The sequence below is a fragment of the Aquarana catesbeiana genome, linkage group LG07, assembly GCF_042186555.1.
Source record: "Aquarana catesbeiana isolate 2022-GZ linkage group LG07, ASM4218655v1, whole genome shotgun sequence".
Classification (NCBI taxonomy): Eukaryota; Metazoa; Chordata; class Amphibia; order Anura; family Ranidae; genus Aquarana; species Aquarana catesbeiana.
In genome coordinates this window covers 301,837,247-301,863,825 of record NC_133330.1, presented here as the reverse complement: position 1 = coordinate 301,863,825, position 26,579 = coordinate 301,837,247, and the positions used below count along the sequence as shown (strand labels likewise).

At 42.5% G+C, this 26,579-nt stretch overlaps 1 protein-coding gene across 1 annotated transcript in view; it reads left to right on the top strand.

Moving 5' to 3' along the window:
* The first annotated feature begins 4,249 nt into the window (after positions 1–4,249).
* Positions 4,250–26,579, top strand: part of CMPK1 (cytidine/uridine monophosphate kinase 1) — a 58,336-nt gene continuing 36,006 nt past the window's right edge. Inside the window, exons 1-3 of the mRNA XM_073593584.1 lie at positions 4,250–4,454; positions 13,499–13,645; positions 25,782–25,934. Of these exons, the coding sequence (XP_073449685.1) occupies positions 4,308–4,454; positions 13,499–13,645; positions 25,782–25,934 (447 nt within the window). The 5' untranslated portion in view covers positions 4,250–4,307. The remainder of the gene's footprint in view (positions 4,455–13,498; positions 13,646–25,781; positions 25,935–26,579) is intronic.

Genomic DNA, 26,579 nt, shown 5'->3' with positions numbered 1-26,579 from the left:
CCCGATATTACTGAATGTTAAAATCAAACGCGCCATTCGTTTGTGCCCTGTTTGTGCTGGTTTGTGTCGCAAAAATGAAAGTTTTTGCCGCTTTGGTTTCGGAGATATCGAGTGGTATATGTTGTCAAACCACACTGACTTTACACCTCGTTATTAAATTTTACATACAACTAGATTTATTTGTTTGTGCAGATTTGGTGGATATTGTACATGATGTTTTACTTCACGTGCGTAGTTTTGCCACCCCCACAGGGAACCCCCCCAGGAGAACATACTATATGTCATCTTGTGAACAAAAAGAAAACTAAGACCAAAAGAGGTTTGGTCATAGTTCTCTTTTAACAAAAGTTTAAACCAGGTGTTAACCAAGCAAAACAGCACTCCAGCAAATTCTCTCATATAAGTCACTTCTTTATTTAATTGCTTTTTTTTAAAAACATCTCTGTCAGTAAACATTCTTTTCCTGACAGACTCCATGGCAGACTACGTGTGGGTTAACCCCGCCTCCTCTCCAATGCTATAGGACCCCTATCCCATAAATTTGAGCTCACCACTAGAGACTGTTCTGTAATAAGGCAACTCATGACCAAAGGGTGGGAACTCCGTCTGCCATGGAGTCCATCAGGAAAGGAAAATTACGGTAAGTATTTGACAATAAATTTTCCGTTTTCCTGACAGACTTCATGGCAGACTACGTGTGGGAAATAACTAGCCAAACCACACGGGTGGGTATGCTGATAAAAAGAAGTTTCATTCTCCCCGTCAACTGACTGGGTTCTTAAACCAAAGATCGAAGAGGATAGAGAAGCAGGTTGTATGCAATAGTGTGACATAAAGGTGTTAATGGAGGCCCATGAGGCCGCCTTGTAGATGACATCAGGAGCCACATGCAGGCCCTGGTAGAGTGTGCTGTCACCGCCTCTGGAGGAGCCAGACCCTTAGCCCTATAAGCCTGCTAGATAGACTGGACGATCCAGGTCGCAATCGTTCTGGACGAAGCCCGTTTCCCCTGGTTGTTGCCGGAGTGTAGAGCAAAGAGGAAGTTGGAGCGTCTAATGGAGGATATAACTCGTACGTATTCCTTCAGCATTTTGCCTACATCCAGAGGATGAACTTCAGAGGAACCTGGGGTCCTGAATATAGGTAGGACAATTTCTTGGTTCTCATGGAACACTGAAAAGTCTTCAGATTTGAGCCAAGCATAGGGATGAGGACCACCCGGTCCGGGAAGAAAGTCAGGAATGGTTCTTCATGACCCAAGCACTCAATCTCAGAAACCCTTTTAGCCAAAGTGATGACTACTAGAAAGGCGGCTCTTGCAAAAAAGTCCTTTATAGAAAGATCCCACGGTGCTTAGTCCAGACAGTGAGTCGAGGACCAGGGAAAGATCCCATCTGGGAAATCTTGGTCTTCTTGGGGGTCTGAATCTTGTTGCCCCACAGAAAAACTGCAGAGTTAGAGGTGAACAGCCCACGATGTACCAGAGAAGAGACCGGTTTGAGGAAAGCTGAGAATATCCTGGGATTTCTGGGTCCATGAATGATCTGCCCGTAGAGGATGAGAATTTGACAAACTTGGCCCAAATTTTCTAACAGACTTTATTCGTGCTTGCCCTTCTCGAGCCCATGAGGGTGGAAATTACTCCTGAAGCACACCCGAGAGACTCCAGCCTTTCCCTCTGAAGAACCAGACCATCAGTCTCAATAATGCTGGACAAGGGTGCAGGACTGTCCCCCTGAGAAAGAAGGTCCGGCCTGAGAGGAAGAGGTAGCAGGTCCCGGAAGCTGAGCTGGGTCAGGAGGGGAAACCATGGCCTGTTTGGCCAGTAAGGTGCTATCATCACCACCTCCACTTGAAGCATCCGTAAGGATCTGAGGATGATTGGGAACGGGGAAAAGGCGTACGCCCTGTTGGAGCTTCCACTGATCTGTCAGGGCATCTATTCCGAATGAAGGAAAGGTATTTGAGCTTCCCTGCAACTTTCCTTCTGCCTCTTTCCTGCTACTTCCTTTATTACTTGTTCATTAAAGCATTGTAAAATATACTCAAGTGTTTGGTGCCTACATCGTCCAGAGGTAAACTCAACGGGACCCTAGCCCCGGTGTCGGTGAAACAGAGGTATCGAGAGAGAAGGTAACAGCCCGCTTTAAACCAGCAGCTCCACCAAGATTTAGTGCTACATATAACTATTTTGTGAAATTCGAAATTCGTATGAATGAAATCGAATTCCAATAGAAAAGATTAGAATAGAATAGAAAATATAAAAGAATAGCATAGAAAAACAATGGAACAGAATAGAAAAAAATATAATATATATATAACCATCTTCCGAAATTGGAATTTGGTACAGAATGAATTCGAATAGAAAAGATTAGAATAGAATAGAAAATATAAAAGAATAGCATAGAAAAACAATAGAACAGAATAGAAAAAAATATAATATATTCTATTCTAATCTTTTCTATTCGAATTCATTCTGTACCAAATTCCAATTTCGGAAGATGGTTATATATATATTATATTTTTTTCTATTCTGTTCCATTGTTTTTCTATGCTATTCTTTTCTACTCTATTCTAATCTTTTCTATTCAAATTCGAATTCATTTTGTACGAAATTCGAATTTCGGAAGATGGTTATATATATATATATATATATATATATATATATATATATATATATATATATATATATATATATATATAAATTCGAATTTCGTATAAAATGAATTTGAATAGAAAAGAATAGACTAGAAAAACAATAGAACAGAATATAATAAAATATAATATATATATATATATATATATATATTATATATAATATATATATATATATATATATATATATATATATATATATATATATATATATATATATATATATATATTATATATAATATATATATATATATATATATATATATTATATTTTATTATATTCTATTCTATTGTTTTTATTATATATTATATATTATATTGTTTTATTCTGTTCTGTTCTATTGTGTTTCTAGTCTATTCTTTTCTATTCCAATCTTTTCTATTCATATTCGAAATCATTCTATACGAAATTCGAATTTGAGAAGCTAATTTTTCAATTTTTAATTTGAATTCATTCCATACGATATTTGAACTTCGGAAGATGGCTTCTGAAATTCGAATTTCGTATAGAATGAATTCGAATTTGAATAAAAAAGATTAGAATAGAAAATAATAGAAAAGAATAGACTAGACAAACAATAGAACAGTTCTGTTCTATTGTTTGTCTAGTCTATTCTTTTCTGTTCTAATCTTTTCTATTCAAATTCATTCTATACGAAATTCGAACTTCAGAAACCATGTCCCGAAATTTGAATTTCGTATAGAATGAATTCGAATTTGAATAGAAAAGACTATTATAGAATGGAAAAGAAAAGCATAAAAAAACAATAGAACAGAATAATAAAAAAATATATATATATATTCTATTGCTTTATTATTTTATATTCTATCATATTGTATTTTTTAGAAAATCGTTTTATATTTTTTTCGAATTCGATACGAATTTGTTTTCAAATTTGTTCTTTTTTTCGGATTCGTTTAAATTCGTTACTTTTGTAATTCAGAAATTCCGAATAATGAAAAATTCGTCCAAATTTCGATTCGGAACGAAATGAAATGCACATGTCTAGTGTACAGCGTTGCATTTGTCATTCAAAGACTGTCACAGCTGAAAGCTGAAAATTGGCCTGGGCAGGAAGGGGGTAAAAGTGCCCGGTAAGCAAGTGGTTGAATGGACTGTAGTGCGTTTCTGCAAAGAGCAAAAAAAAAAAAAAAAAACGCTTAGGCGTGAACCTAAGAGGATTAAGCGGTAATTAGTTTTAATGGGCAGAATAAATGACTATTCTGGCCAGTGAAATGAATGCCCAAGCATTTGAGGCGTCTAGCGTTAGCGCGCCTTTACATGCCTCATGCATTTTTTTCTGCCAAAACGCTGCTGCCAGGAGGAGAGCAGAGCTAGGCAAATACTCTGTATGCACGTGGCCTAAAAAATGTGTAATTATTACATAAAACCAGGGAGAGTTTCTAAACACAGACGCAATGGCTAACCCTGACACGCTGTCACCGCCAGAACAAACTACAATCACAGTATGGGCATTTGCCCACAGCAATGATGGCGTCCAAGCCACCCGTGACTGACTAGAGTGTGAGCTAATCAGAGCTGGCATATTGATGGTGGAGGAGGCGGGCCAAGGCGGACTGGGTACGTCACTTCCCGTGTGTGACACCTCAGCAGGCTGAACACCGGCTTTTCCCCTCCCCCTTTGCTGTGTATGGTGTTCCGTGCCCTGGGCGCCCTGCCCCGCCTCTCCCCGCTGTCTGCCCGCTCTCTGCTCATTGCTGTCATGAAGCCGCTCGTGGTGTTCGTACTTGGCGGGCCCGGCGCCGGGAAGGGGACCCAGTGTGAGAAGATAGTGGAGGTGAGTGACCGCCAATGGAAAGGGGCGACCTCTCTGAGGGCGGGCATCGCTGCCTGTGCCATGGCATGGAGGGGCAGCCTCCGGGTGACTCGGGTGTGTACTCATATAAACTCCTCTGTGATAGAAGACCCCCTATTCTCCCCTCTGGGCTCCCATATCTTCCTTTTGTCACCACCCCCCACACACCTCCATGGTTCCTTCCTCTGACCCCGACCCCTCTATAGGACTTGAGAGATGGAGGAAAGAACCATTGCATGTGGCGGGGGACAGGACACAGCCATTTGACACTACCAGAAGTGTCAATTTTTTGAATTTTTGTCCCTGAAACAGTGAAAGCGTCACAGAGAGGAGACGCCGTGTGCTGGGGAGGGGAGTATATGGCAGGGCTCTAATGCTCTTTAATCACTTTAGCTCCGGAAAGGTTTACCCCCCTTCATGACCAGGCCATTTTTTGTGATGCGGCACTGCATTACTTTAGCTGACAGTCGTACGACGCTGTACACAAATAAAATGTACTTTTTTTCCCACAAATAGAGCTTTCATTTGGTGGTATTTTATCACCTCTGCTGTTTTTATTTAAAGAAAAATCCCAATAAGCGTATATGGATTGGTTTGCGAAAAAGTTATACTATGGGATAGATTTTATTTTATTTTTTTTTACTAGTAATGGTGGCGATCAGTGACTTCTAGTGGAGATATTGCGGTGGACAAATCTGACACATACAGTTTTTGGGAACCAGGGACGCTAATATAGTGATCAGTGCTAAACAAAATATGTACTGTCACTGTACTGATGACACTGGCTGGGAAGGGGTTAACAGGTGGCAATCAAAGGGTTAAATGTATGCTTAGGGAGTGCTTGCTAACTGTGGGGGAGGTGCTTTGACTCGGGGAAGATAAAGATCCGTGTTCCTGCTTAGCAGAAACACAGGATCAGCACATTCCCCTCTCACAACGGTGGTCGGCCTTGTTTACTGAATGATCGCATCCGCCGGACCCATTGATTGGCTCCCGCTGTGTCCAATCAGAGTGGGTCGCCGGCGGCGATGCCACAGACTCGGAAGTGTCAGATCACATACTACCATGTTTCCCCGAAAATAAGACCTAGCGTTATTTTCCAGCAGGGCTGGAATATAAGCCCTATCCTGAAAATAAGCCCTAGTTTAAAATGCTTGTAAAATCCTATAATCCACTCTATTACAGTAGTATATAATGTACAATGTGTGTGTTTCTGTAATATAAATGCGGGGAAGAGAGCTCCGGCGGGTCACAGAAGTGCAGAGCGGCGCTATAATGAAGGTATTTGGCACAATTATATTACAGAAACGCACACATTGTACATTATATTCTAATATAATAGAGTAGATTATAGGATTTTACAAGCATTTTAACTCGGTTCACACTGGGGATTCCATTCAGGCAAAGAGAGAGAGGGGGAGAAGACAGCACATTACATGGTAAGACCTATCCCAAAAATAAGCCCTACTGTGTCTTTTACTGACGAAATTAATATAAGACCCGAGCTTATTTTCAGGGAAACACGGTAGGTACGTGATCTGGCACAGAGCGGCTGCCCTTCCGCAGTATAGGTGCGTGGGGCGGTCTGCAAGCGGTTAACCACTTACCGACCTGTGTACGACGATCTACGCCGGCACAATGGCACAGCTGTGCAAATGGGCATACCTGTACATCCCCTTTAAGATTGTGGGCGTGTGCGCCCGCCGCATACGCCGTGGGTCCCGGAGTCATCTTATCGGTTAGATGGCGTTTTTTTCTGTATTGGCCCTGATATGAGTGTGGGGTAGGGGCCCTTAGATTGTCCTTGAGGGCAGGAACTGATGAGAATGTAAATTGTCAGCTCCGTATAAAGTCTCTCTAATAAAATGATTATCATCTATGTGTGTGAATAGCATTGATCCTGTGTATATGATGTAGCCAAACAAAGGATAATACTAAGGAGCTATTTAGTTACCGGCTAAATTTCTGCTTTGGATGTTGGAACAGGGGAGCGGGGATCCCCCAGCCTGAGCACCGAATCTCAGCAAATAATTTTCAAGTGTGCGGTTGAGCCTTGTGTATTTTCTGTTTGTATATGTGTGGGAACTGGTCATACAGGAGGACAGCTCACACCCATGAAGGAAATAGCCTGTGAGCTGGCAGCCATCGGGTATAAGGCTGTTTTACCAGCAACATTGTAGCAGCCCCGGGGCTTCTCTGATTCTTTGTATCTGGTTACATAGAATGGGAAGTATCTGGATGCAGCACTGCTCTGTGCAGATGCAAACCACTTGACAGCCGTGACCATCATCAGCTGATCCCAAAACACAAGGAGCTTCTGAAGCTGTTTATTTTTGTAACTTCAGATGCTGGAATCTCCATGGCACAGACTTCTCTCTGACCACAATTCAGATTGTCCTAGAAATGGACAGGCACCATTCAGAGATTCTGTAGCTTTCCAGTTCATGTAACTTTATGATTTTAAAGTCTATTGCCTTTTATTAAAGGTAACAAAAGTATCAATTGTTACATACAGCACAGACCTAAGGTGCGATCGGTACTATCCATTCACATTATACTGCATATAGCTTATCGCAACAAATCAAATGCATTTTTGTGATGTACTTTCAACATACATATTTTATGTACATTGACATGCGTTTTGTGTCGGGTCCCTGGAAGGGTAAGAGCCCTTTCACAGCGCGGCCGATATTTTAGAGTTGCTTTTTGGCCGCTAGCGGGGGGCTTTTAAGCCCTGCTAGTGGCCGAATAAAGGATTAAAAGCTTTGCAGGCGATTAAGCAGCGCTACCCATTTATTTCAATGGGCAGGGGGCCCTTTTGGAACAGTGTATACACCCAAAAAAGTGGAACTTCCATTCATTTGTCTCCTCTCCCCCTCCGGTGCCACAATTGGCACCTTTCGGGGGGGGGGGGGGTCCGGGCTGCGGCCCGTGATATGACCCACGGGGCTCCCTCTTCCTCTCCCTGTCGCTGGGCCAGTATTAGAGAGGAGCGGGGCCTCATGCATGCGCAGTAGGGTTCCCAGCGCAAAGTCATTAGGCTATACTGCCGGGTTCCCTTACCCGCAATGGCGACAGCAGCACCCGACAGCTGATGGAAACATCAGCTGCGGTGCGACATGACGGGACTCCAGGACAGGTAAGTGTCCTATTGTTAAAAGCCAGCAGCTACAGTATGTGTAGCTGCTGGCTTTTAATTTTTTTTTTTTTTTTTTTGGGTGGAACACAGCTTTAAGTCCCCCATCAGCATGAGTGATAATTACTGCTTGCAAAGTACACAAGCCACGTTCTTCTTTGGTCTAAGTGCACAGGGTGTGTCCACAAAGAAATATGAACCTGTCATTCAGCAGTGGGGATCGGCTTTTCTGTCATTAGAAACACGTCAGTATCTGAGGGGGGTGGCAGCATCTCCCTCCCTATTTTTGCAGTTTAGAACTCCTATGTTTATAATGTGACATGAGTATTAATGTCTGTATTGGACATTGCACCTCACGGTCCTTTCTATCAGAGGTCAGTAGTGACCCCTTCGTACTTGTGGTCACTGGCTTTTGTCCATATCTAAGTTGGCAAGAAAATCTTGTTTCTATCGGGACATCAATGGCAGAAAGCTCTGTACAAAGTGCACACAGGGACTGCTCAGGCTGCAATACAGTGGGGGAGATTTACTAAAACTGGTGCACACAGAATCTGGTGCAGCTGTGCATGGTAACCAATCAGCTTCTAACTTAAGATTGTTCAGTTAAGCTTTGAAAATAAAACCTAGAAGCTGATTGGTTTCTATGTACAGCTGCACTAGCTTCTGTGTGTAATCCCAAAGGATTTTAGGGTGATATATTTGTGTAGATGTTTCCTTAGAGTCCACAATAAGTAGCTGGCAATGCACAATATTGCAGAATGTGTAGCTTATAGAAGTTTGCATGACTCTGTTTTGCTTTCCAGTTGTGGTTTTGCTCAGCTGGCTTTGAAGCAACAATCTAAATGCCTTTCTTGTAGGAGGCAGCATATACCTCCTTGTAATTTATCAGATGTTTGTACTGTATGACTAAAGCCGGCCATAGATGGATTGAAACTCAGCCGGTTCAGCAGGGACCGGCTAAGATTTGATCCATCTATGGGCAAGCTGATTGTACCCAAATCGATCCATTGATCGACTTGGGTACAACCAGCACGCGATTATTGCCAGCAGCTGTAGCCACTAGCAGTAACCACTGTGTTCTCCTGGCCGGGATGCTCCCCCCACCCCAACACAGCCGGCAGAACACAATAGCTCAGTGGGAGGAATTCCCCCATCGACAGTCAGTGTTGATGGGGAAATCAAGTAATTTCCTCCTTGCAACCCATGGTTGCAGGAAAGAAAAGTGCATAATCTATGGCCTGTGTTTGTGGCTGAGTGATTTCCTATATTGTCCTATATAATGGAAGTAGACTTTCCCAGCTGCATTGTGTTTTCTTCTACTGTAGTTGACGAGAACTAATTATGAATAGATTTTTGTTTTTCTTTGTTTGCCTGCATATTGCATGCTGTAACACAGCCTGTCATTGGTTGGATCCAGCCAGTTGCTTTACTGTTGCATATAAGAAATTCTAGGCATTTCCAGCCTTAAAGCCATGCTTTCTACATAGAAGGTTTGATGGCGTGTTGTAAACTAATGCTAGATGAAGATAGTTGCTTTCTGCAAAACACGTTTTATTCAGACTAGTCTTATTAAAACAGAACTATACTTATACAGGGCCCTGGAGCTTCCTCACTGGGCGCTGACATCTTCAGATAGTCATCTTCTGGGTTCCCAATCTTCAGCCTTTTTTATTGGCCAGGCCAAGATGATGTCGTTCCTACGCATGCGTAGAAATTCATTCATCTTGGCAGATGCCAAATTGCACACTGAGCTCATTGTACAGCAGCGGGCAAGCAGATAAGGAATGTTAATCCCTGTACACACGATCCAAAAATCGGACGACAGATCGTCTGTTTTTTTTTTTTTTTTTGCAATGTAGTCGCATTTGGAACATGAAGAGTTTACTAAAATTCTCATATGACAGAATAAAAAATTGGACGTGATGTCATGTGTATTTGTAATGTATTTGGGGACGACATCTGTACCGATTAAACGGAAATTGGAAGATCTGTTATCATACGAGAACAATTTTCGTGTTTGTCCAATCGGATAACATCGGATGAACTGTCGTGATCGTCTCTTGAAAGCTCCGTACTTATGATCGCTTCGAAAGGTGCATTTTTTTGTACGATTTTCGAATCGTGTAAACGGGCCTTTAGTGCAAAAGAGACGATGGGGTTGATTTACCAAAACTGGAGAGTGCAAGATCTGGTGCAGCTGTGCATGGGAGCCAATTCATAGGTTGGAAAAAAAAAAACACAAGGCCATCTAGTTCAATAAAAGGGAAAAAATAAAAAATCATACAATCCTATATACACAATCCTATACCCACAGTTGATGGCAAAAAACCCCAGCAAAGCATGATTGAGTTTGCTCCAGCAGGGGAAAAAATTCCTTGCTAACCCTCGGAGAGGCAATCGGATTTCCATGGATCAACTTTACCTATAGATGTTAATATCTAGTCATATTCCAACATTTAGGAAAGAATGCAGGCCTCTTTTAAAGCAATCTACTGAGCTGGACAGAACCACCTCTGGGGGGAGTCTATTCCACATTTTCACAGCTCTTACTGTGAAGTAACCTTTCTGTATTTGGAGATTACATTTATTTTCCTCTAGACGTGAAGAGCGCCCCCTTGTCCTCTGATGACCTTAAAGTGAATATGAGCTAATGTTACATAGTAGGTGAGGTTGAAAAAAGACAAGTCCATCAAGTCCAACCTATGTGTGTGATTATGTGTCAGTATTACATTGTATATCCCTGTATGTTGCGATCGTTCAGGTGCTTATCTAATAGTTTTTTGAAACTATCGATGCCCCCCGCTGAAACCACCGCCTGTGGAAGGGAATTCCACATCCTTGCCACTCTTACAGTAAATAACCCTCTACGTAGTTTAAGGTTAAACCTCTTTTCTTTCAATTTTAATGAGTGGCCACGTGTCTTATTAAACTCCCTTCCCCGAAAAAGTTTTAACCCTATTGTGGGGTCACCAGTACGGTATTTTGTATATTGAAATCATATCCCATCTCAAGCGTCTCTTCTCCAGAGAGAATAAGTTCAGTGCTCGCAACCTTTCCTCATAACTAAGATCCTCCAGACCCTTTATTAGCTTTGTTGCCCTTCTCTGGACTCTCTCTCCAGTTCCAGCACATCCTTCCTGAGGACTGGTGCCCAGAACTGGACAGCATACTCTAGGTATGGCCGGACCAGAGTTTTGTAGAGTGGGAGAATTATCGTTTTATCTCTGGAGTTAATCCCCTTTTTAATGCATGCCAATATTCTGTTTGCTTTGTTAGCAGCAGCTTGGCATTGCATGCTGTTGCTGAGCCTATCATCTACTAGGACCCCCAGGTCCTTTTCCATCCTAGATTCCCCCAGAGGTTCTCCCCCCAGTGTATAGATTGCATTCATATTTTTGCCACCCAAATGCATTATTTTACATTTTTCTACTTAAAACCTCTTTTGCCATGTAGTTGCCCACCCTATTAATTAACTTCTAACTTCAGCTTGTTCAATTAAACTTTGATGAAAAAACCTGGAAGTTGATTGTTTTCTATTCAGAGCTGCACCGGATTTTGCACACTCCAGTTTTAGTAAATCCACCCCATAGTATGTCTCTTCTGCATTAAAAATCCTGCTTTTTCACCATTGTTTTTTTTTTTTTATTTTATTTTATTTTTATTAAAGTTCCACAAAGCCTGTAAAGTTATTTGTGTTTTTCTGCTTCAGCGAGTGACACTGATCGAAACCTAGAAAAATTAGTTTTTTGTGCTTGCCTTAGGTAAAGTCAGTTCCGGCCAAAACTTAATTTTAGTTGTGGACAGTTTACGGTTGATTTACTAAAACTGGAGAGTGCAAAATCTGGTGCAGCTCTGCATAGAAACCAAACCGCTTCCATGTTTATTGTCAAATAAATTAATCATAATTTAATTAAGGCCCCTTTCACACGGGGCAGATCCGCTCAGCACACTCCGCCAGCTCAGGGGGGGATCGCTCCGTTGATCCCCGCTGAGCCGGTGGATGACAGGTCTGTCTCTGCTCACTGTGCAGGAACGGACCTGTCAGAGCTCCGCTCTCCTCTATGGGAGATCAGATGAAAAAGGATCCGCCTGTCCGTTTTCATTCATTCCGCTGGACGGATGGCGAATGTATCACCATCCGTCTGTTTTGAGGGGATCTTATCGGATGACAGGCGGGTGTCAGCGGACATATCTTCACTGACATCCGCCTGCCCATACAAGTCAATGGGTGACCTGCTCGGATCTGCCTGACTTGAGCGAGCCGATCATATGAAAGGGGGCCTAAAGCTGAAGTTAGAAGCTGATTGGCTACCATGCACAGCTGCACCAGATTTTGTTCTCTCCAGCTCTAGTAAATCAACCCTTTTGTGTTTCCATTTTATTCCCCATCATTTCCAGTAAGTCAGTCATTGACATCAGAAGACTTGGGAGATGATTTATTACAGAGAGCAGGTTTTGCTATTCATTCTCTGTTGAACTCCACCGGGATCCCCACATTTTAAAAATATTGGGCTGGATTGTCACTGTGTTAGATAATTTGACTCCTCCACGGCATACACTGTGATCTTTGTAAATCCATCAGTGATAGTTAAATTGCATCTATTGGCAAAAATAAAAAATCTTGTATTCAAAGTGGCTTTAAAGTGGAAGTCCACCCTAACACTTAAATTCTCCCCTGCAATCATTAGTGTGAATTAAGTTCAGCCTTATGTCTCAAAATGAAAAAAATCCCAGTTTTTCTACCTTTTATTTTGCAGAATCCAGTGCCGTAACATGACTTCAAATCTACTTCCTTCCGAGCTTAAAGCGGAGTTCCACTAAAATTTTTTACTTAATCTTGCCCCCTTCAGTTAATTGCATAGATGTTCAAATGCCACACGAAAAATTTTTTCATTGCTGTAATTACCTTTATATTGTACTTTATTGTGGCACTTCCTGTCTCTTCTCCCATGGGAGTAGGCGTGTTTATTGCCTTTCCCCGGTGCCGCACTGTCTCCTGGGAGCTTAGTGTCAGGCTTCCCACGATTCAGTGCGGAAACAATGCTTAAGCGTGTGAACAAGCTGTGAATGAACAGCATTCACCGCATCCAGGAAATCAATGTTTGTGGGCTTCACATGCCCACAAGCAAGATGGAAACAGCCAGCATCACATTTTTTAAGTTATTCTTCAGTGCGAAAACAGACAGAGGCGGAAATATTACACCCAAACTGAGTATTATTTTGGGATTAGCAAAGTGTCTCAATGACCTAAAAAAAAAAAAAAGATTGGTCGCCGGACTCCTGCTTTAAAATCAACCAGTGAGTGTTGTTACTGAAAGCTAGTGACATCACTTCCTGGGAGGGATACTGTTCCTGTGTAGTCAGTGGGTGTATACAGGATGGGGGGAGCTAATCATAGGTTCTTGCCCAGTGTTCTCTCATTGTACATCCTAATTCATGAGACAATGAAGCATTAAAAAGCCCCATCCACATGAGGGAAGTGCAGTGCATATATACAGTATAGCTGGACACGGGGGGGTCCCACTGTCTGTGTCAACGCAGCAGCAGGACTCGGGAACAAGCATGCACCAGTTCCCCCAGGGAAAGCAGCTTTCCGTGGGGGCAACCGATGAGGAGGAGTAGCCTAGACTGACAATGGGGGCTGCTCTGTGCAAAACAAAAGTATAGGCATGTATTTTTTTTTTTTTTTTAAACAAGGGTTTACAACCCCTTTAGCACTTGCCTAGCATTTGGAGGGGTAATAGGGTAGCATACAAGCAAAGACTTTACAATGACTTTAGATCTCCTTTAAAATTTTAAATTGTTACTGTGCTTTACGTTTTAAATACACTAATTTGATATTTTCTTCCCTTTTTGTGTCTTTTTTTTTTTTTTTTTCCCCCTCCTTCAGAAATATGGTTATACCCACCTGTCAGCTGGGGATCTGCTTCGGGATGAGAGGAAGAGACCAGGTTCTGAATATGGAGAGCTTATTGAGTCCTACATAAGAGATGGGAAAATTGTTCCGGTTGAGATTACAATCAGCCTCCTAAAAAGGGTAAGTAGAATGCTCCGCAACTTAATGCAGGTCTAATGCCAAGTGTACAGGACTAGTATTTAATAGCAAGGTCTGATGTAGAAGAGAGATGTGAAAGTGAAATTTAAGGCAAATTGCTAAACTCGCAGGAAAAATCAAAGCTGAACTCCAGGAGAAAAGAAATACTCTTGACGTGGAGCGCTCTTACTGCAAGCATTAAACGCTCATTTTTTTTTCTAGGGTACCAGTAAAAACTACTTTTACTTACATTATCCCTTGCTCTCCTAGCAGCTGGCTCTCAGGTGCTCTGGGTTGTTTATGGCCCTCGGCATCCTCGCAGTGCAGCACTGTATGTATGTATGTATGTATGTATGATAACCACTAATATATATGTGACTTAAAGTCCTTCACTACTTTGGTCTGACTTTCATGCAACTTGAGGGCCATAATCTTCAATGTTAAAGCCTTGTACACACTACTATTTTTTTTTTTTTTTCAGCCCAGCAGGTTGAAAGAAAAAAAATCTGTCAGCTCAGGTTGGAGCCACTGTACTAACAATCTGATGTTACTACAGCGATCTCCCCTGCTGTGCTATTGTGTTCTGACAGGGGAATGGGCTCCCCAACCCCGCCAGAACACTCTGGCAACACTGACTGGTAGCCGGTCAGGAGTCCTTTTTTAAGTCATGACCCCATACACATGGGCCGAATGTTGGCCAGTTTCTATTAAACCAGCCAATGCCGCCCGACATTCAGCCCATGTGTGCTAGGCTTAACCCTTAAAAGTTGCATGTAAAACATTCAGGTACAACTTTCATGCAACTTTTGAGGGTTAACATTGAAGTCTATGGCTCTCAAGTTACATGAAAGTTGGACCTCAATGTTTTACTTGCAACAGTAGGTACAGCTTTGCAGAGGGACAAGAAGTTACATCCAAGTTGCACTTATCCAAAGTTGCGTCAAAGTTGGGGAACTTTGGAATCATACAAGTGTGAATGGAGCTGTAGTTTCCCTAGTGGTATGATTATATCGGATTTCTTTCTCGGACATCACGGGACACAGAGCCACAGTAATAACTGATGGGTTATGTAGGTACTTTTAGGTATTGGACACTGGTCACACCCTAAGCAGGAAGTTCAACCCCCTATATAATCCCTCCCCTTCCAGGGATACCTCAGTTTTTACGCCAGTGTCTTAGGTGTTGGACGTGTAAAGATGTCCTGTGCTGAAGCTCCAAAGGGAATATCCTGATATCCTATACTGGGGCAAGCCAGGAGAACCGGATCCATTCAAAGTGTCCTTTCATGGCTGAATTGGATGGTACCCGGGCCTCGTGTCCGAAGAAACAAGGTTTTACCTGTAACACTTCTCTTTTTAGAGAACTGGACCCCGCAGATCAGAAAATGGCTTTAAACCTCCTAATTTCTGGCTGGGTGCTTTACAGGGCCAGAACTGTGGATCCCCCTATTCGTAGGGGGCCCCAGTCTCTGACGTTTTTTTTTCAAACGGAGCCCACCTTGAGAGGTGAAGATTGGGTCTGTGTATACAGAATCCTGCGGCTGGATAAGGTAAGAGGAGATTCCACAGAATTTTTGAATTCTAGTGGGTTTTCTCCTTTAGGGTAAATGCATGCTATGCCTATTGTGACCACCGGGGGCTGCCAAGAGCACATACCTTCTCATGCTGATTTCTGTCTCAGCGTTCGGCGCTGCACAGGCTCTTCCGACTAGCTCCAGGTAGGATGGATGGGAGGTTTTCTCATATGGGATTTTCCCCCCAGGCTAGGGGGAGGCTACAGGTGTGCTGTAAGGCGGTTTTACACCGCACTGTCACCGGTGCCGCTGCCAGACCGCCATTGCAATGCAGGCCTCATCACTGCTGGCCTCCTCCTTCTTCCTCCACCCCCAGCCTTCCTCCATGCTTGTCCAGGAAGGGTCAGCTCGCGCGGGAAGCGCTCATGTTTCGAAAACGAGGGGGGGAGGGGGGGGCGTCAGCACAGCGTCAGCGTGCTCAGACGCCCACAGTGCCAGAATGCATGGCTATTTAAAGCACACTTTACAGGTGCTCTGAGCCTTGGTGGGACACAGGCATTCTCCTAGGCTGGTAACACCGGACTGGGCATTTGGTAGCAAGGCTTTTGCCAGTCTACATCGCTCAGCAGTCAGTGTTCATTTTAGATACCTCACACCTTGTTGCTTTGCACTATGGGTAGAAGAGGTTCAAGTACCCCTAGAACCAGAGACGCTAGGGGATCTTGTTCAGGTTCTGAGGACCCCCTGTCTGCTACATCCCCCCCCCCCCCCCCCCCCCCGAGGGGCCAGGGACGGCTGGCCAGGGAGAGCCGTTGGGGTCAGGGGCTGTACCTGCTTCCGGCACTTCAGCCCCTGTATACATTACACAGGAGGTTTTTTCCTCAACCATTACTGGATTAGAGGAAAGATTAATGGCCGTGATTACAGCTTCACTCAGTGGAAGAAAACGTACTAGGCCTTCCTCTGTTTCCCAAGACCCTCAGGCAGAGAAGCTCTGGGATAAAGGAGACAAATCCCTTTCAGAGGATCAGGATGGGACGGATAATTCCTCTTCGGGGGAATCGGGTGCAGAGGGACCCTCTTCGGCTTCCCAAGAGGAGAAAGTCTTAGTACAGATCCTTACTGGTTTGGTCCGCTCCACATTTAAGTTGCCCTACCTGAATCTGTTAAGGAATCCTCCTCTTCTTTGGGGTCGCTGAAACCCTCTCAAACAGCACATGCTTTTCCTGTTCATAAGTTACTTGAAAAGCTCCTTTATTCTGAGTAGGATCACCCAGATAAGCGATTTTCTTCCGCCGAAAAAGTTTTCAACACTTTATCCTATGGAGGAAAAATTTACTAAGATGTGGGGAATGCCGGCCATTGATGCGGCCATTTCCTCTGTAAATAGTAGTCTGACTTGTCCTGTAGACAACGCTCAGATGCTCAGGGATCCTGTAGACAAAAAGATGGAATCCTTATTAAAGGATGTCTTTTCCTTAGCAGGATCAGTGGCCCAACCTGCAATAGCAGCGATTGGAGTCTGTCAATACTTAAGAGACCATGTTAAGCAGGTCATCAAAGTATTACCTGAACAACAGGCCAGGGGTTTGCTAACCTTCCAGCGGCCTTATGTTATGTTGTTGACGCTATCAGAGATTCTGTCATGCAAACCTCTCGCCTTTCACTTGGGTTGGTGCATATGCGTAGAATCTTATGGTTGAAAAATTGGTCAGCCGAAGCACCATGTAACAGGCTCTTGGCTGGGTTTCCTTTTCGTGGTGCAAGGTTGTTTGGAGAAGACTTGGATAACTATATCAAGAGAATCTCTTGTGGGAAAAGCACTCTCTTACCGGTTAAGAAGAAGAGTAAGCGTCCCTCTTTCAAACTGACTCTTTCCCCAGTGCCAGGGGCATCAGCCTCCAGGCAGTCACGACGGCCTCCTCCGTCTGGGGCAAGAAACAAGAGTCAACCCCAGGGACAAAAGAAATCCTGGGGGAAGAAGTCTTCTAGACAAGACACTAAGGCCTCTTCATGAAGGGGCGCCCCCGCTCGCTCCAGTGGGGGGAAGACTGCTGCAGTTCTCAAAGCTCTGGCAGGAGGACTTCCAGGACAGATGGGTAATCTCCACGGTAACCTTAGGGTACAGGCTGGAGTTCCAAGAATTTCCCTATCCTCGTTTCCTCAGATCAAGTGTTCCCAGAGAAGAAGCAGTCGCTCCTTCTAGCGTTAGAGCGACTTGTCGCAAAAGGGCATTATGGTGGTTCCCACAAAGGATCAAGGATTGGGCTTCTATTCCAACCTTTTTACTGTCCAAAAACCAAATGGGGATGTCAGACCCATTCTGGATTTAAGAGATCTGAATCGATTCCTAAGGATACAGTCCTTCCGCATGGAATCAATTCGGACAGTAGTTTCCATCCTGCAGGGAGGAGAATTTTTGGCATCAGTAGACATCAGAGATGCATACCTACATGTGCCCATTTTTCCTGCTCATCAGAAGTTTCTATGCTTCGAGATAGGAGGGCGCCATTTCCAGTTCGTGGCTCTGCCTTTCGGGATAGCCACTGCACCTCGAGTGTTCACAAAGGTCTTGGCCCCTCCTCTGGCCAGATTAAGGGCTCAGGGTATAACTGTCATAGCATACCTAGACAACCTGCTCTTGATAGACCGGTCAGTAGCTTCCTTAAACGGGAACTTGAGGACCACGGTCAAGTATCTGGAACATCTAGGTTGGATCCTCAACCTAGAAAAATCTTTCCTAAAACCAGTAAGAAGACTGGAGTGGGTCTGATCATAGATACAAGCCAGGAGAAAATATTTCTTCCTCAGGCAAAGATCACTGCTTTTAAGGGAGCTGATTCTGACAGTCAGGACCAAGAAGGGTCCTTCTGTCCGCCTTTGTATGAGGCTGCTGGGGAAGATGGCGTCTTCATTCGAAGCAGTTCCCTATGCTCAGTTCCATTCAAGACTACTGCAACAAAGTATTCTGTCGGCCTGGAACAAGAAGGTTCAGGCATTAGACTTTCCGATGCACCTGTCGCATGCAGTGCGTCAGAGCCTCAATTGGTGGCTCATACCCGAAAACCTGCAGAAGGGGAAATCCTTTCTACCGGTTACCTGGACGGTGGTAACAACAGATGCCAGTCTGTCAGGTTGGGGAGCAGTTCTGGAACAGTCTGCGATTTAGGGGCTATGGTCCAAGACCGAGAGGACCTTACAAATCAACATTCTGGAGATCCGGGCGGTATACCTTGCCCTAAAAGCCTGGACTATCAGGCTACAGGGTTGCCCGGTCAGGATCCAGTCGGACAATGCCACAGCAGTGGCTTATGTCAATCATCAGGGAGGCACCCGGAGCCGAGCGGCTCAAAAGGAGGTGAACCAGGTCTTAGTCTGGGCAGAGATGCATGTGCCATGCATATCGGCAGTTTTCATTCCAGGGATAGAGAACTGGCAGGCCGACTATCTAAGTCGCCAGCAGTTACTCCCAGGGGAATGGTCTCTGCATCCCAACGTCTTTTGGGCCATATGCCAAAGATGGGGGGGTCCCAGATGTAGATCTCTTTGCATCCCGATTCAACAAAAAGATAGACAGATTTGTGGCAAGGACGAGGGATCCTCTTGCATGTGGGACGGATGCGTTGGTGATTCCGTGGCATCGGTTCTCACTGATTTATGCATTCCCGCCTATTCTGCTACTGCCACGACTCCTTCGCAGGATCAGGCAGGAAAGGAAGTCGGTACTTCTGGTGGCCCCCGCTTGGCCCAGAAGGACTTGGTTTGCAGAAATAGTAAGGATGACGGTGGGTACGCCCAGACCTGTTATCTCAAGGTCCAGTGTTCCATCCTGCCTTACAAGCGCTAAATTTGACGGTTTGGCTATTGGGACCCACGTTCTGAAGAGTCGTGTGCTTTCAGGTCCTGTCATATCTACCTTGATCAATGCAAGGAAGCCAGCTTCCAGAATGATTTATCATAGAGTCTGGAAAGCTTATGTATCCTGGTGTGAATCCAGGGGTTGACATCCCAGAAAATATGTGATGGGTAGAATTCTTGATTTTCTACAATTAGGATTAGAGATGAAGCTGGCCTTGAGTACCATCAAGGGCCAGGTCTCGGCCTTACCAGTATTGTTTCAATGGCCACTTGCTTCGCATTCTTTGGTCCGAAACTTTATGCAGGGGGTGATGCGTCTTAATCCTCCGGTTAAAGCGCCCCTAAACCCCTGGGACTTGAACTTGGTTCTGTCGGTGTTACAGAAACAGGCTTTTGAACCAATACGTCAGATTCCTTTGGTCTTGCTGACAAGGAAACTAATTTTTCTGGTAGCCATCTCTTCTGCTAGAAGAGTATCAGAATTAGCATACCCGGGATGTCTACTAGACTCTTGTTTGGACAGATTTAAGTGTGTTATTACTAAGCATTACGGGCCTACAATATAAAACTCCAAATTTCTGTGAAAAACAATGTACTGCAATGTACTAGTAGACATCCCGGGTATGATAACGTTTGAAACACATTCATAAATTATAAATAATTATAAAAAATAATATAAATGAATTTCCCCACAAATCACTATTGCTCAATTCTGCAAGTGTTCTAATTTACTATCGCTGTTTTCTAGCTGGTTTAAAACCACTTTTGATGTAAAGGGACACTTTTTGCTTGCCATGGACAATCTTAAGTGTCCAGGCAATATCTATCTATCTATCTATCTATCTATCTATCTATCTATCTATCTATCTATCTATCTATCTATCTATCTATCTATCTATCTATCTATCTATCTATCTATCTATCTATCTATCTATCTATCTATCTATCTATCTATCTCATTTAAATGCAGCATCTTCCAGCAATATCCTGGGTAGGAAACTGCTGTGCTGTGTGAATGAGGCCAAAGGCTGAGATTTGCTTTATAGCTTCAGCTGTGTATATCTCTGGTTCCATCAAGGTATGCTGGGAATTGCATTTTTTGTTGTTCGAGAAGTCTGGTTTGCTCATGCCTACATCCACCATAAGCTAAGATAAAAGGCTCATTGCAGACCATTCCCAGCTCATTTACATCCTGTTTCCACAGTGCTTTTTATAGCAGCTGAGCATGCTTTTCCTACATTCAGCCTTTCAGTAAAACCTTCCATAACCTATTACTGTATTGTACTGCCTCATATTTTCTGTCATATTCTCCTTGCTAGCACAGTATACAAATAACCATAGTCTTTGATTTTTGTCAGAGCAGTTCATGCACAGGAATAAGTGTATGTCGAGCCAAAAATTTTGTCTACAGTTGTGCTCATAAGTTTACATACCCTGGCAGAATTTATGATTTCTTGGCCTTTTTTTTTAGAGAATATGAATAACACAAAAACTTTTCTTTCGCTCATGGTTCGTGTTTGGCTGAAGCCATTTATTATCAATTAACTGTGTTTACTCTTTTTTTTTTTTAAATCATAATGGCAACAGAAACTTCCTGAATGACCCCATTTAAAGTTTACATACCCCAGTTCTTCATACCGTGTATTGCCCCCTTTTATCATCAATGACGGCTTGAAGTCTTTTGTGGTATTTGTGGATGAGGCTCTTTTTCTTCTCAGATGGTAAAGCTGCCCATTCCTCTTGGCAAAAAGCCTCCAGTACCTGTAAATTATTGGTCTATCTTGCATGAACTGCACGTTTGAGATCTCCCCAGAGTGGCTCATTGATATTGAGGTCAGGAGACTGAGATGGCCACTCCAGAACCCTCACTTTATTCTGCTGTAGCCAATGACTGGTTGACTTGGCCTTGTGTTTTGGATCATTGTCATGTTGGAATGTCCAAGTACGTCCCATGCGCAGCTCCTGGCTGATGAGTGCAAATAGTATTTAATAACATACTGCATTCATCTTGCCAACAATCTTGACCAAATTGCCTGTGCCTTTGTAGCTCACACATCCACAAAACATCAGCGATCCACCTCCGTACCTTTCATCATAGGCCTTGTTGATCCTCCAAATGTAGTGTTTATGGTTGTGGACAAAAAGCTAATTTTTGGTCTCATCACTCCAAGTGACTTTGTGCCAGAAGGTTTGAGGTTTGTCTCGGTGCTGTTTGGCGTATTGTAAGCGGGATACTTTGTGGCATTTGTGTAGTAACTGGTTTCTTCTGGCGACTCGACCATGCAGCCCATCTTTATTCAAGTGCCTCCTTATTGTGCATCTTGAAACAGCCACACCACATGTTTTCAGAGAATCCTGTATTTCACCTGAAGTTATTTGTGGGTTTTTCTTTGCATCCCGAACAATTTTCCTGGCAGTTATGGCTGAAATTTTAGTTGGTCTACCTGACCGTGGTTTGGTTTCAACAGAACCCCTCATTTTCCACTTCTTGATTAGCGTTTGAACACTGCTGATTGGCATTCTCTATTCCTTTGATATCTTTTTATATCCTTTTCCTGTTTTATACAGTTCAGCTACCTTTTCCCGCAGATCCTTTGACAATTCTTTTGCTTTTTGCTTGAAGATGAATGGAAAAATGTACAAAGATCTACCAGGATGATTAAGATGAAACGAGGGTGGACATTTGAGCAAGACAATGATCCCAAACACAAAGCCAAGGAAACTTTCAATTGGTTTCAAAGAGAGAAAATAAAGCTGCTAAAATGGCCCAGCCAATCACCTGACTTGAATCCAATAGAAAATCTATGGAAAGAACTAAAGATCAGAGTTCATAGAAGAGGCCCAAAGAGCCTTTAAGATTAGAAGACTGTGTGGAAGAATGGGCCAAAATCACACCTGAGCAATGCATGTGACTAGTTTCTTCATACAGAGGCGTCATGAAGCTGTCATTACCAACAAAGGATTTTGTACTAAGTATTTAGTAAATTTCAGTTAGCGTGCCATTCCATTTTATTATACATAACTTTATTTCTGAACTTTATTTTTTTGGGTTTCTTTGTATGTATGGATTGCCGTCGTGGTGAAAATTTCATGTCAATAGCACCTTTATAAATATATTTACCTAGAAAAATGGTGACTTGTTCAATACTTATTTTACCCGGTGTGTGTATGTGTGTTCTCCTCCCTTCCTTCCTGTCTGGTAAAATGTTTGTCAGCAGGAAAGGAAGAGAAAAGATTTCTCTCTGAGCCCCAGATAGCAGTAAAAAACCCAACAGATGTTTGAGCCCTTAATAGAGGCCGGCCGATATTTGGTGGTTTTTACTTAATCGGCATCGGCCGATTGTGCTGATAAAAAAGGCCGATATAACTTCAGCGCGACTTGAAAATGACTTCTGTATAATAGAAGTCAGTGCAAGTTGCCTGAACTCTTCTGTGAAGTGACTTCTCCCCTCCTCTGGGCAGCCAAATCTGATAAAAAGAACCTGAAGGATACAATGTTTACACTTATGAATGAACTAAATTCTGTGTGTAGAAGCTCTAAGTTTAACCATTTAAAGACTAAATCTTTTCTGACATTTGTTGCTTACAAGTAAAAATCCTGTATTTTCTGCTAGAAAATCACTTAGAAGCCCCAAACATTATATATATTTTTTTTAGCAGAGACCCTAGGGAATAAAATAGCGGTTGTTGCAATATTTTATGTCACACGGTATTTGCGCAGCGGTCTTTCAAACGCAATTTTTTAAAAAAAAATACATTAATAAATTAAAAAAAAAAACTAAGCAGTAAAGTTAGCCCATTTTTTTTCGTCCAAATGTTTTGATTACCTGTTTTTGTATATTTAATATTTAAGATATAGTTTTTTTTTTTTCTTTCTAAATTCTACATACAAGTGAACTGATTGGAGGTTTTGTTTTGTTTAATAAATGTTTAAATGTAAAAAAATTTCTGTATCACTTAAGGTTGCCTTCACACTGGAGCGGGCATGCGTTGACGGTAAAACGCTGCTAGTTTTAGCGGCACTTTACCGTCATTTTAGCGGCGCTATTCGGCTGCTAGCGGGGCGCTTATAACCCAGCTAGCAGCCGAGGAAGGGGTTAAATGCACGCCTGAAGCGCCACTGCCGAAACGCTTTGCAGGCGCTTCGGCAGCGGTGCGCATTCATTTCAATGGCCAGGAGTGGTGGTATACACCGCTCCAAAGATGTTGCTTGCAGGACTTTTTTTTTAACATCCTGCCAGCGCATCGCCTCAGTGTGAAAGCAGTCGGGCTTTCACACTGAGACTGCAGGGGAGCCGTTTTACAGGCGCTATTTTTAGCCCAAAAGCGCCTGAAACCCCCCCCCTCAGTGTGAAAGGGGTCTAACTGTTAGATTTTATGAGATGAAGGGGGAAAAAAAAAAATCGGCCTAACATATCGGCCCTAAAAAATCGGCATCACATATCGGCCACCAAGATTTCTAAATATCAGCATCGGCCAGAGAAAAACCCATATCGGTCGACCTCTAGCCCTTAACCATGCTAGCCAAAAAATAAAAAATGTAAGTTTGGTTTGACGTACACAATGACAGAAATAGACCAGTGGTTCCCAAACCTTATCGGGTTGTCACCCTCTTGTCTCCCAGGCCACTTCTCTGGTGGCCCCTTTCCTGCACACATACAAACACCACTTTGTGCAACGATATTTCAGAGTGATCTCTAACCACCTCTTTGGTATTCCCCTTCCAGTGATGTCCAATCCTCTTCCTCCCGGGTGCATCCTCAGCCTGGGTCTAAGGGAGCACCGATGCACGCTTGCTTCCAAGCCGGGCTGTGTCCATCCATAGACAGAGACACAGTCCTGGTAAGCCATGCCCCCTTCCCCTCCTTACAGGAGTTTGACAGAAGTAGGGGCTTAGTGGGGAGTTGTTTTTTCACCTTAATGCAGAGAATGCATTAAAGTGGAGGGCCACCCTAAAAAATAAATACATTAACATTCTTAAATATATAAAAAAAAAAAAAAAAATTTTTTTTACTCACCAGAAACCCCTGTTGCTAGGCAGTCTTCCTAATCTGCGTCTTCCTATTCCGCGGCGCTGTTTCTTCAATTACTCCTCTTTGGCGAGCGGCCCCATTGTCTGCTGGGATATGTGTGTGTCCCAGGAAACAAAGGGGCCATTCACAAGGAAGGAAACAGGCAGTGAAACCGCAAGGCTCCACTGCCTTTTTCCCTTAGTTAGGATGGCGGCGCCGGCAGCCGATCCAGTGGAAGGATCGGCCTCGGGTGGGCCGACATCGCGGGCACACTGGACAGGTAAGTGTTCTTATTAAAAGTCAGCAGCTACAGTGTTTGTAGCTGCTGACTTTAAAAAGGAAAAAAAAAAAACGACCGGAACACCCCTTAAGGATAGAAGACATTTAGGCTAACAAAGTATATATTTCAAAACGAACGAGTATATATTTCACAACTTTGTGTTTTTTCTTTTTTTTTTTTTTTTAAATAATTAAACCTGCTAAGATGATACGTACCTACCCTCACTTCTGCAGTTTTGTAGTCACAAATTTATCAATACTCTTCCCTCGCCTCACCCCAATCGAGAGCTCTGATGCGCCTATCTGTAGTATGTAGCGCAAGTCTGTTTGCCTCTCTGAGAGCAGCTCGGTCTAAAGCAATATGTCGGTGTGGAAAGTATCCTTTCAACGTGTTGCATTTTTATTGTGGAGTCAAATCTGTAATTGCATTCCTATATATTAATCAAACCCACTACCAATTTCATTTTTTCAGAGTCTCTATATACATACTTGTATGTGTTTTATCCTTGTGCTTTTTATGGGTGGTGGAGAACCTTGGAAACAAAACACGTAGAAGAAATAACTTACTTAAAAATGTGAAAAGCACAGCAAATGAGTCCAGAAAAAAAACAAATACTGTGGGTGTCCTGCCTTATTATCAGAGTAAAGGTAACTGGCATGAAATAATACAAATCACAACTTTAGCACAGCATTACTTCCACACCCTTTGATGTTTGTCCACCAGTGCCACTCAGTCATATTGATGCCACTCAGTCAAATTGATACATATCCTATACAATACAAGGCTAAAGATGACTTTTGATGCTTACAAACCCATAGCGTGGCTGTTTCAGATAAGGCTGCTTTCACAATGATCAGTTTTCAGAAAAAACACATGACCATTAAATTCTATATAGTTCTTCACACTGGTCAGTTGCATTTTTAAAAGTCCTGCATGCTGTATTTTTGGTGCGGTAAAAAAAAAATGCATCTCCCCATTGAAATAAATGAAAACACATTAAAATTGATGCAGTTTTGAAGTCACATGTCCTTTATTCACAGGTGCAAAATGCACCGGAAATGCAGCAAAAACGCGGTAGAACACGGCACAAATGCGTATGTGCTTGTTCTTTTTTTTTTTTTTTTTTTATTTACCGCTTTTTTTTAAACGAGCAGTGTGAAAGCAACCTAAACATAAAATGATCACCAGACTGAAAGTGATCATACAACGGCCATTCACTGACAATGTGATCAACTAGTAGAAGAAACTGGAGTGGAAACCTGCTGAGTCTACCTCAAGGTGAAGGGATAATGGGGAGCACTGACTGCTTTACAATTTGTTTGCTTGTTTCACTTGTTCAAAACCAAATGATGTAACTAATATGCAAACATTCAGAAATGCTTGCTTTTAGATGATGGAAGATTTTTTTTTCTCATAAATGTGTCTTGGTTATATAGAATGATAAATACTTAGACAGTCTTCTGGTTTGCCTTATAGGCAATGGAACAAACCATGGCAGCCAATGCTCACAAGAACAAGTTCCTCATTGACGGTTTCCCCAGGAACGAGGATAACCTGATGGGCTGGGACAGAACCATGAACGGAAAGGCAGACGTGTCATTTGTCCTCTTCTTTGATTGTGATAATGAGGTAGGTGTACAGTCTTACCTGAGAATTACATAGAGAATCTTCAGAGCAACTAGGGGCAGCCAGGTTTTCTGGTTTGTGTACATACGATCTTGGGTTTCCTCATGACATTTTGGTACTGCAGATATTCATTGTGCAAAAGTCAGGCAAATGTGGGTTGATATACTAAAGGATTAAAGTGCCTTTCTACTTTTGCCATCAAATTTTTAAATTTGAGAAAATAGGTTTATATTCCATTCACACGGCATACCTTAAAAAATAAAATTGTGTGTGTGTATGTGTGTATATATATATATATATATATATATATATATATATATATATATATATATATATATATATATATATATATATATATATATATATATATATATATATATATATATATATATATATATATATATATATATATATATATATGTGTGTGTGTATATGTATATAGTAATTCAATGCAAAAAGTGAAACTCGTATATTTTTATATAGATGTGTTGCACACAGTGACATATTTCAAGCGTTTCTTTCTGTTAACTTTTTTTTTTTTTTTTTTTCAAATAACATTTTATTGTAATATTTGTATTACAGGAGTACATAATATGTAGAGAACGACAAAATAAAAAAGGGAAGGAAAAAGGAAAGAAGGGGAGCATG